The following is a 22,268-nucleotide window of genomic DNA, read 5'->3' as shown; positions in this document are numbered from 1 at the left end:
AAGTTGGTCTGGCGATTTGATTTAGTACTGTACTTTCTTGTCCACTTATTTAACTATGCAATAATATAGAGCTCTGTTTACATTGTCATCAGTTACTGTATAAATCTAAATGATGAATTTGTTTCCTACTACAGTAGATCTTCTTTTAAACACCTCTGTTATTTATATAACGTGGAATACGCTGCTTTTGTATTATATTCCCTGTTTCAAAGGTCTCAGATGTAGCCTTCGAGGAGTTCAATGGCTTGCCTAAGAATGCCTTTGAGGCCTCTCCAAAGCTCACCAAACGCCTGGCTGTCCAGCTTGTCAAGCCCTTCGAGTTCGAGTATGCCAACGGACATGTTGACAACATCCACGCTCCTGCTGACGTCTCTGACACCATTGTCAACATTATGAGAGGCATACTTGGCTTCTTCCAAGTCACTGTCAAGACCACACAAAGAGTCTATGAGTTGGAGGAGGTACAGTACGATTTTAGCAAAACACATTTTTGGACACTGCTCCAACAGATTTTGCCCAAACATCGCGCAAGGCGGTACACAGTACTCTAAAGTCATGTCATCAACATGGATCTGTCCCATTTCCCATATTCCCTCCTGATTGGCTACGATTGCATTCTAAAGTTTGTGTATGCGACCTGAGGGTCGCTTATCTCCCGATTAGGGAGTCTTACTGGTCCTAGCTACATGTATATGTATACTGTATGTATAAGTATAACCCTAACCCTTTATCTGACAAGAAAGTAATCTATGTCTGTGCCTGCAGATTAGCATCCATGGAATATGCCAGAGTAACTACATAGTTGAGGACGACCTGGCAACAAAGGACATGACCGTCACTCAAGTTGTCGATGTCAGTAACTGCGCCAAGAAGGCAGCAATCTACATAGGAATGGCCAATGCAGTAGTCGACAAACTATCCAGCGAGGTCAGTCTATTTCACCCATTATTATAGTTACACTAGTACGTCTGAAGCCTGATGTGCGCCTGTGTCACACACCGAAAACAACCTACAAGCTTGTGAGACTACAGATTGGTTGTTTTTGGTGCATGACATGTTGTGCAACAAAGTATAAAATCACACCCGTGTGAAGTGGAGCTGTGTGTGTGTGTGTGTGTGTGTGTGTGTGTGTGTGTGTGTGTGTGTGTGTGTGTGTAGATCATGTGTACCGATTTTTGTGACATTTGAAGAAAATATGTAGGAAAAGGAGCAAAAAGTGTGTTTTGGAGAAAATTCAAGATGGCGGAAAATCTATCCTGGCGCAAATGGGCGTGGCGATCCACGGTTCAAGAGTTACGGGGCAAAACGTAAAGTGGGCCGTTATAGCGCCACCATGAGGCCGAGTGATGTAATTATTTTTCGATTCATTCTTAAAATCATTATGAATCTCCTCTCCGAGGTTTGAAACTGTAGCTCCTATGGTTTACGAGAGAAAAATACTTGAAAGTGATTTCTTGCATTGTCCCATTATAAGTCAATGGGGACAATTAAGCGTCGTTTTTTGCCGATTACGTCGGCATGGTAAGGCGGATCGGAACGAAAGGTAATAGAACACCATTCCCGGCCGAGCCGCACATTTTGATGTATATATTGCGCGAGTGGCGTAAATGGTGCGGCACTAGTTACGCGCCGAAGTCAGGCTACATATACACACACACACACACACAGACACACACACACACAGACCCACACAGCCACGTATAGGGAGCCTGTGTTTCACACAGCTCCAAAAATCAGGCATGACTCTGTGAATGATGCAAAAAGGAAAGAGCCACTCATCCTTGTCTCCCATTACAGAGAGGTGCATCAGTCATTTCCACCGTGAGATATACCTACACAGTCAAACCAACAGCAGAGGGAGGTCTTATCACCAAAGCGACCGCCCTGGAACAACAGCACTTCACCCCCTTCAACGTGAAGGGTGGCACCTTCAAGATGCAAGCAACGTAGGACATTCACAAACTAAATGTGTGCATACAGTATTCTTTCCATTGCTCTTTGTAGTTTTCTACAAAATGGCAACTGTGTATGGTTCATGTGCTTACCACACAGAAAGCAAATGGTGCTGCTTAGTGTGGCTGATGTCACTCGTAACCCCACCATTGGTATTGGAGAACTGGAGAACAAGGGCAACCTGGTTTACAAGTTTGTCATCAATGATGCCGATATCCCCATTGTGATGCTGAATCTAACAGACCCTGCGCTGAAGGTACTGATGATATTTTGGCTTTATTTACAATAGCAAGTAGCTCAAGTACTGCTTCAGCTCAAAATAAAAGTAAAAGTGGAAGCATGTCTAAGAATCTTGAGTGCAGGATTAAAAGCTGACTGAAAGATTATACTGCGCCAAAAAATACTTTCAAACTCATGAGGCAAGCCACACACAAACAATGTTGTTTAAATATTAGGGGCGGGCAATATATTGATATTATACCAATATTGTGATACAATATGACACTATCGTTTGGTATTTGGGATATCATAACATCATAACATTGAAAATAAGGAAAATAGCCTTTGACTAACTCACAGGCTACAGTATTTTCTCAATTTTTTTAAATGTTTGAAACATTAAAAAGAAATGTGATATCACAGGATATCATCAAAACATTGTGATATTTGATCTCAACCAGCAGAGAGAAATTGGGCAATTCTCGCTATTTCTACGTGTCATTATTGACTAAGGGTTAGGGTTAGGTTTAGGTTTAGGCATAGTTTTACTGAGGTTAGGGTTAGGGTTTGGGTTAGGTTTAGGCATAGTGGTTAACATTCACCAGGTTAGCATTCACCAGCGTCGGCAGGTTAGCATTTCACCAGATTAACGTTCACCCGCATCGAACAAATGGAACGTCGAACAAATGTTATGTCGACATATCGACACGCTCCTTGAAAAATTATATAAACGGCCATGTTGGGACAAGCACAGTAACACCAAGGTTAATGGACTGCATTTCTATATTCATCTATTGCTATAGTATCAATTTCATTAGAGCATATGGAAAGAGGGCATGGCTCACAAGTTCCAACACACACACACACACACACACACACACACACACACACACACACACACACACACACACACACACACACACACACACACACACACACACACACACACACACACACACACACACACACACACACACACACACACACACACACACACACATTTAATGAATGATTGCATATCATTCACACCACAAATATCCCACAGAAGTTTGACCCAAAGCAGAACAGCCACAGTGACCAGTCCTGGCCACAACTGGTAACGGTACCCTACACTGGACAGTCAACACATCACTCCAAAACCGATGACAAACTCCAGAACACCAATCGAACTACACAGGAAACTAGCCATGGTGTTGTGGTAGCTTGAAACCCAGGGAGAAAATGGCACAAATACTTATTTGTTAATGCTTGCTTGTTAAATCGTCTGTTTTCGGCCTGTGACAAAGTATAAATATGATGTAAAGTGGTGTCGGACTTGTGTGTAAAACCCAGGCCAGTGTATTGACCAAACACACACAGGTTTGATCCAGGTTGTTGCTTCAGTGTAAAAAGGTTCTTACCTTGATTATCTTCTTGCTTCTTTTGTCGTTGTATCCATAAGGGTGCGGATTTGTCCACTTCTCTTCATGGCCCTATAGAGAATTGATTTTTATTTTAGTCAAACTAATAAGTGTACTCTAAACATAATCACACCCCTTTGATGTATCAAAAAAATATGTTCTTTACAGCTGCCGTGCCTGCTAGCCATGCAGTAAACACTGAGCCCATCTGTTTTGTTTTCTCCATTATTGTGGATAACTCATCACTAGTAAATATCGTGTCAGCTAGATTGTACAATGCCAATGTGCTGTTGTTTTGTTCTACCCCCCCCCCTCACCCTCCCCTCTCACCCACCAAACATGCTCACAGTATTGTGAGATTAAATCTTATTTGTCAAAAGATTAATACAAAGTGTCATATTTCTTCCCTACAGGCTGTAGAAATGATCAAGCGTTTGGCAAAGGCCAATATTTACCAGGTTGACAGTGCAACAACCGAGGACACCATTAAAGTGTACCAGCTCCTGCGCGCGGTGCCCTCTGCAGGCCTGGAGGACATGTGGAGGCAGCTGGCAGCACATGATGAACACAGGTGAGCTTTATGTGCACACATAGACATCAAAGGGGGCTCAAGCCCCTGCCCTTTTACCCATCTGTAAAAAGTGCCCTCTCCAGACAATGAATGCAGCTTTTACTATGGTGTGCAAATGCCCTCTTTCCATGCCATTCCTGAAGGCAGCATTCAAGAGAATTGCCTTGTCCAAACTCTCCTGAACTCAAATGCAGCATCTTATGTTGAAAGAATTGCCCTCACTGTGTAGAAAATTAAATCCATGCCATAAGCCACCTATCCAGTAGTGACTTGATTATGCTTAGTTCAGTGTACTATCAAGCACTGAAAATAGCCGACCTCCAAGCTCAAGCTGGAGGTCTGCTATTTTCGATATTTTCACCAAAAGGCCCTTTTAGAAATTTCAGCCCCTGCCTCTCTAACATTCTCTTCTCTGCACGTCCTGGTGAGAACAACATGTTTCACCCTCAGTTTGAGATGACTTAGAACAATACCTAGACAACCTGCCGCACTAAACATTTTATTTAACAAGTGAAACAAAATAACCTTTTCACATATTCCTCAGCAAGTCGTTCCCCAGCTTGAGTTGGGGAACAACAATCAAGGCAATCCTAGGCACTATAAAACATCAATCACTGGCTCTGCAGTACCGTACACTGTGGGATGCAAGGAAACATAGTGTCCCAGTGCAATCACTCCAAGCTGCTCTCACTTGGCTTTGAACCGATAATGAGGCATTCAGTTGTGCTAATTGGCCAGTCTTATCTTCTTGCGTTCAGGGAGAAAATCGTCTCACTACATTACAGTTAATTAATGTCCTCTTAGCATTGAAATCATAATGCCAATTGTGTGACTACTTTAAGTAAGGGATGCTTTCATTGCTCATGGTGTGTGCACATTGAACCAATCAATGATTAACCATTGCACTAGGCTATTTCACAATGTACAGGAGTAATATATCAATCAATGAATTACCCACGTATTTCACACTGTACAGGAGTAAGGTACAGTGAAAAGTGTTTGACTTGTTTGTCTTTCTCTCTTGTTGGGTTTGTAAACATGCATATCCGTAAGAGATAAATCCATGCGTTTCTATAAAATCCATGGCATTACCTTTCCCATGTGGTTAGGCGATGGTTTCTAGACATGGTCGTTGAGGTCAACGACGCCAGAATCCTGACGTTCCTGGAGCAGAGGTTCAAGGCTGGAGACCTGACGCCCGCTGAAGCTGGACAAACTCTTCTGCTAGCTTTTAACCATCTTCAGGCTGACCCCGACTTGGTTCATATGGCTAAAGTGAGCTCAAAGAAGACATTTACACAGTGTTGAAACATATTGCCATGATATAGCCATACTTTCCAGATACAAAAAAGTTACAAAATAATTTTAAGTAGGGTAAGGGATTTCATTTAAGTTTCAGTTTCAGTTTTCGTTTAGGTGACAGGCGGGGGCCTTCCTCCAATCATGATCAAGTGGGGCAGGCCTTGGTGTGTGTAAGGGCCACCCCCACTGGACCATGATTGGAGGAAGGCCCCATTCTATCCTGATTGGAGGAAAACCTGTCTCCTCCACCAAAACTACTTTTTTTGTCCTCTCAGGGGATATGGACTAGTTACTAGTCAGAACATAGACCAATTTTGTTATTTGAAATAAATTAAATCACTTACCCTACCTTTAAAATAAAAATGTCTTTGTCTTTCTTTAGGACATCCTGGCCATCCCATTCAGTAAGTCCCATGAATACCTATGGCACACTGTGGTGCTTTCATACGGCTCTCTGGTGAACAAACTCTGTGCCTATTCTGCACTGTGCCCACCGGCCGTTGTCCAGGTAAATAAACAAAAACATAATAAAATAAATCTAATAACAAGAGTGAAACTTGGTATACTTGTACAGTTTGGGGTCCTGAACATTTTTAGATATGGAGCCGTTGCAAAAACGCCCCCCTGGTGGCCATGGCAGCCATTTTGCTTTCTGCCATTACCAATAATGTATTTTGCATCATAAAGCCTGAACCAAACATGATAATACAGAATAGGTGATGACTACACCTATGTTTTGATGGTCAAGGATTCCATTGATATCATGTACAATCAGTTAGGCCTAACGTTTTTCTTCCAGCGAATCACAATGCGTCTTTTTCCCGGCCAATCGCGGCACGTCTTTTTTTCACCAATCACAGCTTGTCTTTTATTTAGTTTTTTGGGCAATCACAGCATGTATATTTCCCAGCAGGTCTTTCGTTTTTTTCCCAGCCAATCACATTGCGTGTCTTGTTTTGTTTTTTGCAAAAGCTAAAATGTAATTTAGATAGATAGCATGTTATGCAGTCTTGCAGACTAATGCCAGATCACTGTTAGATTGACATTCTTGGTTTACCTATGATCCTAGATTACTGCCATGCGTTTGATGTATTGTATTACCTTTATGCAAATTGTGCTGTCCTTCCTTGCTCATTGTAAATTGCTCTGGATTAAGAGGGTCTGCTAAATGCTTAAATTGTAAATTGTTGTAAGAGCCAAAATGAAAGTGTAACAGTGACTAATTGTTATTATTTGCATACTGTCCATGCTATTGTGCATGTAGCCTCTGTTGGACATGGCCATGCACGGTCTGAAGAACGGCTCAGAGGCGGAGATGGTCCTTGCTCTCAAGGCCATAGGGAACGCAGGTCACCCAGGCAGCATCAAGACCATCATGTGCTTCCTACCCGGAGTGGCAGCCAACCCTGTGGAACTCCCTCCCCGCGTGCTGAGTGCTGCTGTGCAGGCTATGAGGCTTATAGCTGCCAGAGACCCTCACAATGTAAGAACACTAAACTGCAATCATTAACTTCCTACCACCACTCTTTTCATTTCAAGCAGGTGCATGCACCTACATTGGAAGATACTAAGAAAATGTGCTTTAGTGAGTGAAAATTTCATTATCCCGTTTATGCCCATATATGGAGATCCCTGATGTCATCAATATTAAGCACATATCTGGGAATGCCCATACAGTATATCGACATATTGTGTCAGTCTCTGTTGTTTCAGCGCGACAGGTTGCTTCTCGCCTTTAGGGTGTCTTACTGGTATAGACAATAACAATATCATGTGTCCTGTTCTTCCATATACTGTGTTATGTGTCGTGATGATTTGGTCTATATTCTGAAACATGTTAGTATGAGGTTGGGGTTAGATGTAGGCTTAGTTATAATGTGTGCTTGTGCACACCATGAGGACCTCATTCTAAATAGAATGAGATGTAATGCATATATTTTATCAATCAACCGGGTTAGGGTTAGGGTTCAAATCAACCATAGTTGTGCTGGATTTCTTCTCATTGCTGTGCTCTTGTTTGTTTCTAGGTCCAGGACATTACCTTGAGCCTGTTTGTGCAGTCCCAGCTTCCTGCTGAGATACGCATGCTTGCACTCATGATCCTGTTTGAGACCAAGCCCCCGCTGGCCCTGGTGTCTACAGTGACTGCATTCTTACAGGAGGAGAAAAACCACCACGTTGCTGCTTTTGCATTTTCTCTCATGAGGGGCTTTGCACGGTCAAGCACTCCCGACAATCATTTCCTGTAAGCTTGAAAATTCAACTTTTATTTAAGAAATTACAAGTGAGCGGTGCTAATTATGAGTTAATTTCATCAAGTGTCTCGCTAATCAATTCACGGCGCGTCCTGCAAAGCTTGGCCAATGGGACCCTGGGTGTACATCGTACAACAAACTTTGAGCCGTTTGTTCCAAGATGTAGGCCATATCTAGGCCAGATGTAGGCCACCCTTCAGTTTACTTTAGCCCCGGAAATTTTTTAACAGGTTTTTCAGTTTGGGCACCGGACAAAGCCGGATGTTGGAGCTTAACTCCTGTTCTAGGAGCACCGCTCAAAAAAAAAAAAAGTATCTCATGAGTGATTTACTGTCACAGACTGTGAATCAGGAGAATTGGATCTAAACACAAAACGAAAAGCAGAGGCTGGGCCATTCAAATGCAATCAAAACCAGGAAGAGCAGGAGAGAATCAAGAAATAATACAATAACATGAAGGGCTTAGTAACCAATACAGTACATAGCACACCTATCGAACACAACAGACTGACAAAGAACAGAAACACATGCTGGGGAGCATAAATAGACACAAGGCTTAACAAGACCCTGGTGAACAGATTAGAGCTGCATGGTTCTCAAAGTGGGGTCCAGGGGCCCTCAATGTTCGTCCAAATGGACCCTTACAGGTCTGTAACTCTACACCAAACCCCCAGAACCACGGTAGAGCATTGAAGCCTTAGCCTAGAGGTCAAACCTGGGAGTGCAGTTAAATGCTACTGCGCGTGCGTATTCTAACTGTTAAGGCTACTGTTTACCCTAGTGCGCCTGCTCAGTGCCTCGGCCAATCGCAAAGTTGGCAAACTTTACCCAGCCAACCAATCAGAGTGCAATAAAGTGTGCCAATTTAGCTACTGCCGCCAGTCTTCCGGGTGCTTCAAACGCCACAGAACAACTTTCACTGAAATGAATAGCTGTGGGCGGGGCTATCCATTCTCTATTTTTCTAACTCTATGATCTACACATGTATAACCAAACGGACCCATGCGGGCTGAAAGAGAGAGCACCGAGGCAGAGAGAGAGGCAGAGAAGTCCAGGAATATGTTTCCACTGGCTGGAGAACATGGCCACCAGAGTAGCCAGGAGCTGATGAGGAAGGAGGGCTGGAGTGGGAAGAAGAGCACACCATGACAGTTACTGTCTGGCTACACATTTTCCTCATTAACCCATTAAGACCGGGAACGCATCCGTGTCACTCTAGATTTTAACCACTTGAACCATTATTTTATGCTTAAACTATTCAAAAATAGCAGATTCCGCGCTTCAAGCTTGTAGATCTGCTATTTTTGAAAAATCATGAAAACGTGTGCATTTTTAAAGCGAACATTGTAACTCAAACCTTTTTTTCCCGGGCTCCCTGGAACAACATGTTTTGAGATGAGAGTCTGCGGTCAAATACATATAATTCTAGGGGTCCTTGACATTAAAAACTTTGAGCACCACAGATAAAAAAAACTTTAGGATTTAGAAGATTTTTGGGGGGTATTTTTCAGGTCAACCTTTCTTTTTTTGCCCTCAGCTCAACTGCCTGCAATGTAGCTGTGAAGATCCTGGCCCATAAATTTGGCCGCCTCAGCTATCGGTACAGCAAAGCTGTTCGTCTGGACTGGTTTAACGGTCTGTTCAAATGGATGAACCATAGAGCAGAGCATAATATATGCCATACAAGTTCAAGTCAGTTTCAGAATTTCTCACACATCATTTTATGTAAATTTAAATGTCTTTTTCAATCAAGACAACTTCCTAGTTGGCACAGCCACAGAGATCTTCATGTTGAGGAGTGCCACAAGCATCGTACCAACAGAGATCATGATGAAAGGAAAATTCCATTTCATTGGAAGAATTTTGCAGCTTTTGGAGGTACAGTGGAGCTCAGTAACTTAGTTATATCTAAGTTAATGTGTCTACCATCTGTGACATATGACTTATCAATTTCCCATTCATTTTAAAGTTTGGTATCCGTGCTGAAGGAATCAAAGAGCTGTTTGATGCCCTCATGCCTGGATTCAAGGGAGATCTCAGCCTCAGTGACTTCAAAGCTCTTCTCCTTCTGGTAAGTCTATGATATTCTACACAAAACATATTTTTTCAGCTTTCAAGCACTATAACAAATCTTCAAAGCAAGAAATACATCTCTCAGGAAAATCTTTTTTGCTTTATAGAGCTACATTTGAGTGCAGAGTTGGAAGTTTTTGTTTGGGTGACTGATAAGGTTGTGCCATTTTCAGCTGCAAACATGGGAGAAGTTTCCGGAAGACAAGCATCTCCTGTCTGCCTTTGTGCGGGCCTCTGGACAAGAGATGTTCTTTGCTGAATTGAACAAAGAGGCCATTAACAATGTCTTGAAGGTGAGACAAAGGTTCCTCTCATATCTGATACATGCACTCAAATACATCCCAGTTATGCTTTGTTGTATCGAGACTAATTGAACACGCCCTCTGACACACGCTACACACTTTCCCATGGCATCCAATCAGTTAGTTTGGTCAGTCTTTTGAATAAAATGTCATTTAGTTTTAGTCATCTGAAAAGTTGTTTCCAAAGGGTACCGGTTAATATTTCTTAGGCCTAATTGTTAAAAATGTTAACATTTGGCCTCCAATAAGTCACCCAGTACAATGGATGCACACAACACACCAAGTTAATACATTGCAAAACATTCATCCAATTAAACCAGTAAGACGCCTAAGGGCGAAAAGCGACCTCGCCCTAAAGGGTGAGGTCGCACCATCTGTCTTGGTCATCTGTCTTGGCCATATATGGATTCTGTTAGTGTGGTTCTCCTAACAGGGCATCATCTGGGATACAATCCCTTTTATGCCCATATATGGAGATCCCTAACAGAATCCCTTTTATGCCCATATATGGAAATCCCTGCTCTGAGTATCTGACATCACTGTGATGTCGCCTGTTTATGCCTATATATGGAGATCTCTGCTCTGAGTATCTGACATCACTGCGATGTCACCTGTGATGTCACAGTGACACATCACCACAGCATCAGGCGTTACACGTATACATAAATACATACATACATACGGACAAGCTGTGCCGGTTCAGACAGTAAACTGTGACCTATATCGTCGCAATGAACAGTAATAGCCTACACACGTTCATGCAAAGTGCAGAAAATGACCAAAGACATACAGTCAGTAGGTACAGTACAGAGTGGAGACTCTTACATTTGTTAAAGATTATGGCATAGTGGACAAATGATAACTTTAGCCTGTGGTTGCCTGAGATATCAACCTGAAGTCAGTGGATCCTAAAAAAAGGGAGGAGAGTTAATATAAGGTCTGTGCATTAGGCTACATACTGTCACACAAAGTTCTCCTGTCATTGTACAACTGTTTGCAGGCTGTCAGTCCTTCTGCGTCCAAAGGAAGCCCTGTGTGGGGTATGATAGAAGACCTACGGAAGGGCATTTCATGGCACAAGACCAAGGCATTGCTGATCATGGAGACTCGATACATACAAGCCACCACCGTGGGCTTCCCACTGGAGATCAGCAAATACTTGGAGGCTGTCAATGCCATCACAGTCAACGGTAATGCTTCAAATTCTAAGAGAAGAAACAAATCCCCACATATATTGTAGAAGCAATATTAACTGATTTGGAAAATACCTGATTTAATCTGGCCTGGGCTGATATTTCCTCTGTTTCTGTGTATAGCCAAGGCCACAATCAATCCTCCGCTGACTGTGAATCTGGGTCAACTTATGGATTCTGAAATTTATTTGGAGACAGATGGTTTTATTGGGTAATTATATTCAATGTTCTGTGTATGTAATGTGTAGCATTATATTGTATTGTGCCATTTTATTTGAAAGCAGTGCTCAAACCATGTTTTGTGTCGCAGCTTATTACCTGTAGGGTAATAGTTTTATTAACGGTTAGATACAGCAAACTCATACAGATGCAACCATGCAATGTCAGAGTGTGGTCTAGCCAACACCAACTCAGGGCCCCCGAATTGCTGCCTTCCACACCCTCCTGCCTGTGGTCTAGCAGGGTCTTTTAATTTTATTATTTTATTCTTTCACACTTTTTTAATTTAGAGTAACCAATAATATTTTTAGTACCAAATTTTTCTCCCCAATTTAGTTGTTATGCCAATCGATTCCTCCACACACACATTTCTGTGTTGTCACTGCTGTCATATCCTACTGGGAGCCCCCACCGGGAGGACGTAGAGCCTTCGTCCTACTCCTCCCACCTTTATGCCTGAGAATAGGCCTATACCAAACCAAACATATAGCTACAACATCCTGTCAAAGAACAACATCCTGTTCCGTCTTCTCTGACCTCACTTTGATGTCTCTCTTTAATGTTCTGTTAATACAAGCCAACATACCGGTACTTGAAACAAAACATACATGCCCTTTTCTTTACAGTTCCACACTGGATATGTGGGTCTTCCATGGAATCAACACAGAGTTCTTCCAGTGTGGCACAGAGTTGAAGAGTAAATTGCCAGTAGCTGTTCCATGGAAGTTTGCAACCAAGATCAACATTAAAGAAAAGAAGTTTGAACTTGACTTTCCCCCTTGCAAAAAGGAAATTGAGCTCTTCTCACTCAGGTATGATGTGCAATTGAGGTTTTTATTTGGTTTTAGGCTATATCATATAGTTTAAAATGCAAATCTTAAACTAACTCTTAAAATAACAGATAGCGACTAGGTGGTTCCCAAACTTGTATGTACATGCCAGCTTAGTACCCCAAAACGCCATAGATAGATAGATAGATAGATAGATAGATAGATACAGTTGACTTGTTAACTTGTGCCTTCTCTTTACACCCCTCAGCTCCAATGTGTTTGCAGTCTCTAGGAACATTGAAGATACTGCTATGGACAAAATGACCCCAATGATGTACAATGCAATTGACACTGAGGTTGCTGCTGTGGTCACTAAAGCAGCAGTGGCACAAAGGGTTTCCACGGCCGCTCAAGCGGCCCCTCCAGTTGTGACGTCCGAGGCAGAAACGGTAACATTATACTTCAGCTTATCAACCTTGGGCAAAAAAGAATAGAATAGAAAAGACAAATCTCTGCAAATATAGGGCTGCAAATATCCATACTATAATTAGGGAGAGCGGTCAGTCAGTGGTCAGTCAGTAGTAGGTCAGTCAGTCACAAAATGCATTTCCACCTTTATCTCTTCAGCAACTGATCCCAATTTTCACATGACATTGGCCATTAGCATTATACTGACGGTGACCGAGCCCGATTTCCATTTTTACCAAATTCAAGCTATTTATTAGCGTTTCTTCACTCTACAGCTCTACAGCCTGTTGTCAGGGTTACGGTCCGTTCCTCCAGGCCATGGGATCTGTAGCCCCGGGCCCACACACACCTCTCTCACAGTTAGGAATGTTGCAGTCTCTCTCTCTCTCTCTCTCTCTCTCTCTCTCTCTCTCTCTCTCTCTCTCTCTCTCTCTCTCTCTCTCTCTCTCTCTCTTTGCATGGGTCACGCATGCAACGGGTGATGTGTGTCTCATCTTCCAACGGGTATAGAAAAATTATGTGGAGCAAATACATCCTCATACTTCTATTCACCTAATTTTGCTGTTAAATTATTTGTATCAATCATAAATATACACTCCTCCATGGGCTGCTCCTTACATTATGATGCTCCCACATATTCTCACGCACGCACCATGCAGTTACAGTTACTTTCCCCATAACCCACACTCTGCACATATTTTGCAGCACATATATTCGAACGGGTAAGGTCTAGTCTACTATTATTTCTATATATCATACGTTTTGGGGAAATGTGAGGAATACTGTATGATAAGAACATACTGTACATTGTGCCGTGGTGTTTGTCATCCATCAGATTGTTACATCACAGCCCTGGAACCCACATACCAGGATGTGTGCTGAAAGTAACATCTACGGTGCAGGCCTCTGTGTGGAGTCTGAGCTCAAGCGAGACTTTTACGAGGAGTACCCCCTGTACTACTTCCTGGGATACACACACGTTGCGTTTAAACTTGTTCCAGGTAGGAATGGATTAAAAAAATAAGTGTGAGCAATCTTGTTGTCGAGGTTGGTAGAAGCAAGACAATATACACAGCAAAGTCAAACAACAGACACAATGTTGGTTCAGGAGGTGGGGGCCGTCTTGGAATCTGAAGGTTCCTGGTTCGATCCCCGGCTCATTGTAGCACATAATGTGTAACAGTGTTCAGCTGTTGCTGTGTGTATGAATGGATGAATGCTATTTAAATGCAGTCCATTGACCATTTAATGCACAAGAGTACATATGAAATCCAATGAGACAAACACAAAGACACCATTAGTGTCCATAAATAGAATTTGCACTGTGACCCAGCAGCAGCACTCAAATACTGTCACAATTATTATGTGACTGCCTATAAACATGTTGTCTAACCAAGACTCCTCTTCTCTTTTTAACTTGTCCCAATTGTCCCATCCTCTTTCAAACATCAGCCCATGCAATCAAACCTGTTGACAAAATCCACATTGAGGCAAACGTTGGACAGAACAACACACGTCCAGTGAGTGCGCCCTCGAGTACGCACCAACTGCTGGAAATACTGAAGAGACTTTCCAAGGTATACCTGGCTGCACTTGCATGGCTACTGTCACCAGCACACCTCTTCAACCACAACAAATCAATGTTTGTGTACTTTTACAACCACTGGTTCACAGGAAGCCACAGGGAGGTTAAGTGTCTCATCTAGCAACCACACAAGCAGCAACAGGTCTCATCCCAGCCAACATGACATAAGAGAAGTAAAAGTATTCCTTTAAAATGCTTTGCAAAGAATGACCTGTCAGCTGGGGTTTTATACTTTAAATAGTCTGGTAAGAAAGTCACCAAGAAAAAGCTTGAACGCCTTTGTCAACAATATTACAAGTGGAGAATTATTTTACTCCGACAAAAGTAGTTTCAACCAAGCAGTTAAATTGTCCAGACAATATTCCAATTATACAGGATCATTGCTGCAGCAAAGATGAAGTATTATGACAGATGTCACTCCAGTCACTTTACTCCAGTTCTGGATCTAAGTTACGATAAATAACCAAAACATCAACACTATGCCAGGACCACACCACAATAGTAGTAGTTTATTTGGTCTTTTGTGATAGATTAAAACAATACAGTTCATTGTTTCCCTTTCATAGGGAGAAAAAAACAAAGCAAATCAGACCAAAAGGGTATAAGCTGAAGCCTAAGCTTATTATGCTTACCCTTTTAAACGTGTAAATAAACGTAATATTCGAAAGAGTATAAGCAAACAAAAACAGAAAAACATATAATGACATAAACAAGACTGAAAGACACAATAAAACAAACAAACAAACAAAAACACAACAAAACAAAACAGAAACAACAATGCACAAAAGGTAAATAAATTAACATCACTTGAGTTGACAAAACAACAACAAAAACAGAAGCGACAACAAAAACAGAAGCGAAATGGAAGAAGTAATGCTAGAAACTGACCTTTTCAATTATTTGTTATATAGTGTCAGTTATGTATTACTAATATATATATATATATTTATATATACTATACACCAGCTAATACATTTTATGTTATACTAATGTTCTGTATCTATTTATTATGTTTGACCTATACATATTTTAAATGTATTTATTGATGTACTGTTTTTTAAGTCTTTATCTAAGTTATTCCATAATTTTACCCCTATAACTGATACACATCTATCTCTGATATTTATTCTTGCATCGGTTTGTATGAACATGGCAGTTCCTCTCAGATTGTACTGGCTCTCTCTAGGCTGGAACAGCTCCTGAACACAGCTTGGAAGCAGGTGGTTGTGTGCCTTGAACATTATAATAGCAGTATTTAAGTCAACTATATCTTGTAGTTTTAAAGTATTAAGGTTAATAAATACAACAACTCAGTGACCTGTTTGATATTTCAGACTCCATCAAAGGGTATGCAGTCATCATCTGAAGCTATGTTCAACATCAAAGCCCTGGCTTTGAGTGGGAACGCGAAGCCTGATGGATACGACACAGTGGTCTACTACCAGCCAGAGGCTCTGGTGGACAACATTCAGCTGATCACCTCCCAGGTTGCAAATGACGCCAACTGGAAGATGTGTACTGATGCAACAGTGGATACATGCCACACTAAAGTAATGGTAAATAACACAGGACAGGAAAGGACAGTGAGGTTTGTTTGGAATTCATTATTTAGATTAGTGGGTAGGCATACAGTATGTGTGTGTGTGTGTGTGTGTGTGTGTGTGTGTGTGTGTGTGTGTGTGTGTGTGTGTGTGTGTGTGTGTGTGTGTGTGTGTGTGTGTGTGTGTGTGTGTTTTGGCAACATTTAAATTCAGCATGCGATTTTGCTCTTGCTCAATTTGATCAGTAAACCCTAGAAACTACAGCTGACCACAAACCCATGAGGGTCCTTCTGAAAGGAGAATGTTAATAGACTCTTGCCAAAACCAATATAGTTCATATCCCAGAAGTCAATAAACTCCATTATTGACCAAATGTGTGTTAAAACATGTCCCAGAGCCATACTGCTTTGGGATATGAGTTATATTAGTCTCAGCAAGACAGACCATATCTGTAAGTAGGCTAAATGCATTTTCAGGTCTTGGAAGTTTCATATGCTGTGCTGACTATAAGAAATCAAATTAAATTAATCTAATTTAACCACCGCCCTATATAATACCTCGTCAAATTGTACCAGTACAATGAAAGGCATTGAATTGGCAAAAAATGCAGATCTACAAGCTCAAGCTGCTATTATTGCTGTTTTATATACGATCTTTGATCTGCCTTATAATGACATGCCCAACAACAGGGTCACCAGGGTGGAAGTGGTTAATTCACAAACTCCTCACGCAGGCTCTCATCTATGACATTCTCTTGCGTGTCCAACAGGCCCACATGACATGGGGAGCCGAGTGCCAGACCTACGAAATGTCCATGAAAGCTGCCAGGGCTGCACACCTGCCAGGCTCCAAGCCAACGCTCCAGGCCACTGTCCACTGGGTCAGGATCCCAGAGGCTATGGTGGACATGGGCAGAAGGTACAGTTTGTAATGGTTGTTCTGAAGAGAGGTGATGAAATGGGGAAAGAGAAAGGGTGAAGAAGAAGGAAACATGGGGGGACAGTGAAGAGGAAGTAGGATTAAAGGTGTCATGTCACGCCGCAATATTTTACATTATGATACAGTAGGTCACGTGGTCTCTCTGTAAACGCTCTGAAACAGTCAGAGAGCAGAGAGAGCGCAGCGCCTCTTGGCTGAAATTGAGGAAGTAGCCTCAACTTAAAATGTATTTTAATTGAAATTCTGCGCATATAAAATATATGTACCCAATCGAATATCTTAGTTACATCGATATCTCTAGTTTTTTGAAGCTTATTCATTATAATTATCAAAATCGCTATGAGAGCACCGCACCACATTTGTCATGGTCACCGAGCACCACCACTAGGTCCTTGTGGGCAGCGAATCAGCTGGGTTGGGCTGAAAATACTGAATTTCCCTTGCGGGAGGAAAAAAGTATATATTATTATCATTATTATTATGTGTCCGTTTTTAGCTGCAACCGCCCTGCAGCGGGGGTGGTAACCCACCCATAGAGTTTTTTATCATTTCAACAAATAAGCCAAACTAACTACTTGACATGAACAATGTTGCTAAAACTAAGATATCTGAGAGGTAATATAATTTTTATATGCACAGATTTTGTAATAAAATAAATGTTCACGTAAGGTGACTTCTTGGTTTTCAAGTGGAGACGGACCGGCCGACAGACAGTACAGTACAGTGAGGTACAGTAGAGGCGCGTCGTGACGTCATCAACAATATTAGCCAAACATATAGCCTGGTTTAGCTTTTTTTGAGAGTCATAACAGCTTCAAAGGAATTGTGGCTGGCAGGTCATTCTGGGTAGTCTCGCGTAGCCAGACAACTATTCCACAATCTCTGAATGCTATATAGAGTCTGGAACAGCAGCTCCCGAACGGCGAGTATCGAAAACGGGCATTAACGTTCAAAAAAATATATTTTAAAATGTCATTTCTGCTAAGCAGCAAGCTAAACATGCTTATATGATTTTTATTTATATAATGATAAATGTGTGTGATGTGAGAATGAAACGGAAGTGACGTGGGGGCTTCACTTCCGCTTCATCTCGCACTCGCCGTTTCTATTTCCGTCTGCCAGACTGTATGCCGGGAGCATTTGACCAAATCGTGGAGGCAACAGTCTGGCCACGCGAGACTACATTCTGGGTGATTGTGTTGTGATGGTGAAGTCAACCACTTTCAACCTGGCGTCTCTATCTCGGGCATGTCATTATCGGCAAACATTTTCAAAAGAAATTCTACAAGCATGGCATCAGCTAGTTTTGATATATCAAAACATTATTATAATCTTTTTCTATTTGTACTGTTTGTGTAATTTTACATGATATCCATCATGGCCTAATGAACGTGTCACTTCACGTTGTGTACCGGTATGTCCTTCGTACGACAAAGCTTACATGGTTATGGAGGAGGAGGGAGAGGAGGAGAGGGTTGGGGAGAAGAGTGACAAGCAGACAGATGAAGGATGACGTCTACCGGTATGTATGTAATGGCGCCTGGTGACTGTGTCACAACAAGCCGAAAGAGGAGGAGGAATGGTGAGAAGGCAGAGGAGGAGGAGGAGGAGGAAAAAGGTGGGAGGGATATACAGCTCTGGGTGAATCGTATTGTGATGAAGATGAAGACATAGAGTAGACAGCAGAAGAGATGGGAGAGGGGAAGCAGAACTTTTATACACGTATGCGCACGAACGCACGCACGCACGCACGCACGCACACACACACACACACTATTGTATGACTATCCTTGTGAGGACATTGACATTCTAGGATGACGATTTAATGAATGTCATTCTTACAATTTATTGCCATTTTTGACACAGATTTTTGTAGATCCACTATTTTCTGGGACTTTTTTTTGGGGGGGGGGGGTACTTTTGTCCCCAGCGTGGTAAGTATAGTACACACACACACACACACACACACACACACACACACACACACACACACACACACACACACACACACTGTACACTGACAGCGTGAGAGCGAGAGAAATCACACTCAGCGTTAACATTCATGACGCACACATTTTATGGCTAAATGAGCCTTCTGCCTTCCCCCAGGATTGAACAATACATCCCAGGCATGGCACACCTCCTGGGCTTCTACCAGCAACATGGCACAAACCCCAGGCAGGAGGTTTCTGCACTAGTTGTGGCTTCCTCGGCAGACAGCATAGATGTGAAGATCAAATTACCAGAGGTACGGGTGGAGTACTGTACAGTATATTCTCTACCTCTCAATTTCTATGCATAAATCATAAATCCATGCTTGGCTTGGAATTTATCGTGATGGCGGTATTTACATTTTCGGTATTTTCATTTGCATGTGTCTTGTCATTAGTATACGCTGCAGCACCAGGCTGTGCCCATGCCATTAGGGGTTGCCAGCCTCCAGGATGTTCAGCTGTACCCCACCAACACAACATTGAACGGCACTGGGTGTCCATAAAGACAAGTGAGATACAACTTTGCTTGATTGAGTGTACTGTAACTGTAGTCACTAACTTCTGTTTTTTTTTCTGTTTGTTTCTTTATGATATACATTAATAATCTTATACTAAATGCAGGGAATCTCTTTACGTATGTACGTTCATGTATCTCGAGAACCGTTTGAGTGACCGACTTCAAATTGCAGGCAGAACCGCCAAAAAAGGCTCTGAACAATGTGGCCATGGCCCAAAATGAGCCAACTGATTGCCATGGCAACCCCAGCCTAAGCTTAATTTTGCCAATTCTCCACACATTATCCTCAGGCGTTTACCACTGCACAAAGACTTTCCAGAACCTGCCGACCCCCCCCATATGCCTATATATTGCCATGCCCATATATGCCCATATACTAATAACATCAGGGTTCTCCATATAAGGGCATAAAGGGGACACTGACAGACATATATAGAGATCTCCATACATGGGCAGAAAAGGGACAAAGGCAGACAGACATATACAGAGATCTCCATATATGGGCACAAAAGGAACACAGACAGACTAACAGTTACAACGGGTATTCTGACAACTGGTACTGTATAATGGGTAGTGCATAACAGGGTAGGGTATGAATTCCCTATTTGTATCGTTCCCAACTTGCATCGTTCCCTAGTAGGCCGGTACCCAACGGGCACCTGCCTAGTATTAGTCCTTTAGTTTAGTTTGCTACAGTACATTTGCACACACGTAGAATGTGTCCTCTGCATTTATGTAGGAGCAGTGTCTGTCTAGTGTCTACCATTAATGCAGCACCCGGGGACCAGTTAAGGGTTAAGGTGTCTTGCTCAGGGGCACATTGACTGGGTGGTCTGGGGGGAAAATCCCAGTTGTCCAACGTCCCAGTTGTCCAACGTCCGACTGTAATTATTGTCCACGACATTGCAAGCGGCGCGAAGGCCAGCGGACCTTGGTCCTGCTCTTCGCGCCCAAGCACCGCAGGCGCGAGTGCCCGCGAAGAGCGGGCCAGGGCCGCGCGGCCGGCGGAGCGCCGCGCGAGTTACGAAGCCGTGGTGAATGCAATCGTTATATTTATTACGGCCTGGGCAAGCGCACGATAAACGCATGAATGGGATGAAGATCGCTTGCTTTACAGTCTGTTCGCCCAACTGGAAATTACAGTCGGACGTTGGACAACTGGGACGTTGGACAACTGGGACTAGCCCGGGCTGGGGGGCAGACCAGTGGTGACCTTCCAATTACTAGACAGCCTCTCTACTGACTCAGCTGAGGCCTCCCTAACTTTTGTTCCTAATATTCATTGTGTGGGTGGGTGACATTTTGGGGTGCAACAGTTTGCACATCAAAAATAGCATTTCTAACAGTACAAGCTTATAGATCTGCTATTTCCAGTACACCAGCACATAGATGGTATTAATGAAATCAATTATAAATCAGGCTTTATGTGTATGCAGTTTTTGCTTGTTTTCAAAATATGATATTTTCTTGCAGAAAGACAATGTGAGCCGGAGGGAGCCAAATGTACAAAAGTGAGTGGGTGGGTAATGTGAAGACCATAAAAGATGCACCAGCAACATCACTGCCTGTGAATGTGAGAGCATTGTCCTTTAAATAAATATGTTAATAATACTGCATTTTCCTTCTGAAAAGCAATTGAGTATATTCTTAAATTATTTGTTGCATTTTCTTGTTCTTTACAATTGCTTCTACTTCCAATATGCATCTCAAATATGACCTCAAGTCAGATAGCTTGGTTCTTTCTGAGCTCATAATGAAATATTATATAGCCTATAGCTGCGGAATACTTTGCAGTATCTCCATACAGCTTAGTTGTGAATGATGAAATTCCTGGACATCATCAGAGGCTTGTTTCAAATAACAATTATGTAATCTTATTCAGTAAATGTGTTACTATGACAACATGGATACGTGGACAGATTTAAGTTTTTTTGATCTACACAGTATGCTAGCAGAGGAAGAAGTGTCCATTTTCTATTGAAGAAAGTATACAGTACTGTACTTCTCCCTCCCTAAGAACCCCTCTACGCTGAATAAAATACTGAAAACTCAAAATTTTAAGGCAACAAACTTCAGAAAAACTTTAATTTAGGGCAACTGAGAATTTTAAGTTAAACAAACTCAACCTATATAAGTTGAGGCATCTGAAAATGTTAAGATAAACCAACTAAACCAACTTATGCAAAACTTAAAGGTTTATATTTGATTGTCTAACTTAAAGGTTTTCTGAAGTTTGTTGCCTTAAAATTTAGAGTTTTACCAACTTGAGATTATCTCCGGACTAACACACCAACTATACTTTTGGTAAATTTTAGCCCTCGGTTCTTCTAAGTCACAGCTATAACCTTTCTGTTTGCAGCTGCCTTTTATTGAGATTTCTTTAATTCTTCTTCTGCACAAAAGGTTTTCTTTTTCAACTGTTTTAATTTACTTTGCCTTTTTTTGTATTAAATGTTGTGTATTTTCTCTGTGTACTGAATATGTATTTCCTATTAAGGAGATTTAATTTTGTCCTCCCCCTTTTCAATTCAAATGTCCTTTAATGTTGTTTCATAATGTTTTAAATGTAAAGCACATTGAATTTGCCATGTGGTTGAAATGTGCTCAGCTATACAAATAGATTTGACTTGATTTGAGTTGCCGTGCCTTATTGAAAATATACCCTTTGAATGGTAAGATGATCAAAGCCATTAGATGACATGAAAAACACCATCTTGTCACCAAAGGACAGGTTTCCTTTCCTGTCGTGATGTGTACCGAAACCAGAGTTGTCAGATTTTGTGAGAAAAATATGCAACCAGGTATATGAAAGCCCAAAAGTAGCGACTATAGGCCACATGAGCACTTTAAACCTATATAGGCCTACTATACATTGACTATTTGAAAATAGCCTCTCTACAAGCTCACAACGCGATGCAATGCGTTGTGAGCTTGTAGATCTGCTTTTTTTTTATGAATAAAAGACTGA

At 41.9% G+C, this 22,268-nt stretch overlaps 1 protein-coding gene across 1 annotated transcript in view; it reads left to right on the top strand.

Annotated features, from left to right (window-relative positions):
- The window catches only part of vtg3 (vitellogenin 3, phosvitinless), a 30,393-nt gene extending 8,561 nt beyond the window's left edge, over positions 1-21,832 (top strand). Inside the window, exons 5-29 of the mRNA XM_080728571.1 lie at positions 213-461; positions 766-927; positions 1,798-1,946; positions 2,053-2,209; positions 3,986-4,143; positions 5,253-5,418; positions 5,828-5,953; positions 6,710-6,928; positions 7,473-7,690; positions 9,237-9,334; positions 9,453-9,577; positions 9,669-9,770; positions 9,946-10,065; positions 11,075-11,264; positions 11,391-11,478; positions 12,113-12,298; positions 12,525-12,705; positions 13,560-13,725; positions 14,177-14,301; positions 14,399-14,482; positions 15,602-15,865; positions 16,620-16,768; positions 18,899-19,037; positions 19,179-19,292; positions 20,774-21,832. Of these exons, the coding sequence (XP_080584697.1) occupies positions 213-461; positions 766-927; positions 1,798-1,946; positions 2,053-2,209; positions 3,986-4,143; positions 5,253-5,418; positions 5,828-5,953; positions 6,710-6,928; positions 7,473-7,690; positions 9,237-9,334; positions 9,453-9,577; positions 9,669-9,770; positions 9,946-10,065; positions 11,075-11,264; positions 11,391-11,478; positions 12,113-12,298; positions 12,525-12,705; positions 13,560-13,725; positions 14,177-14,301; positions 14,399-14,482; positions 15,602-15,865; positions 16,620-16,768; positions 18,899-19,037; positions 19,179-19,286 (3,729 nt within the window). The 3' untranslated portion in view covers positions 19,287-19,292; positions 20,774-21,832. The remainder of the gene's footprint in view (positions 1-212; positions 462-765; positions 928-1,797; positions 1,947-2,052; positions 2,210-3,985; positions 4,144-5,252; positions 5,419-5,827; positions 5,954-6,709; positions 6,929-7,472; positions 7,691-9,236; positions 9,335-9,452; positions 9,578-9,668; positions 9,771-9,945; positions 10,066-11,074; positions 11,265-11,390; positions 11,479-12,112; positions 12,299-12,524; positions 12,706-13,559; positions 13,726-14,176; positions 14,302-14,398; positions 14,483-15,601; positions 15,866-16,619; positions 16,769-18,898; positions 19,038-19,178; positions 19,293-20,773) is intronic.
- The last annotated feature ends 436 nt before the right edge of the window (positions 21,833-22,268 follow it).

The sequence above is a fragment of the Nannobrachium achirus genome (genome assembly GCF_963921795.1).
Source record: "Nannobrachium achirus genome assembly, chromosome: 1".
Taxonomy (NCBI): Eukaryota; Metazoa; Chordata; class Actinopteri; order Myctophiformes; family Myctophidae; genus Nannobrachium; species Nannobrachium achirus.
This window is presented reverse-complemented; position numbering and strand designations above follow the sequence as displayed.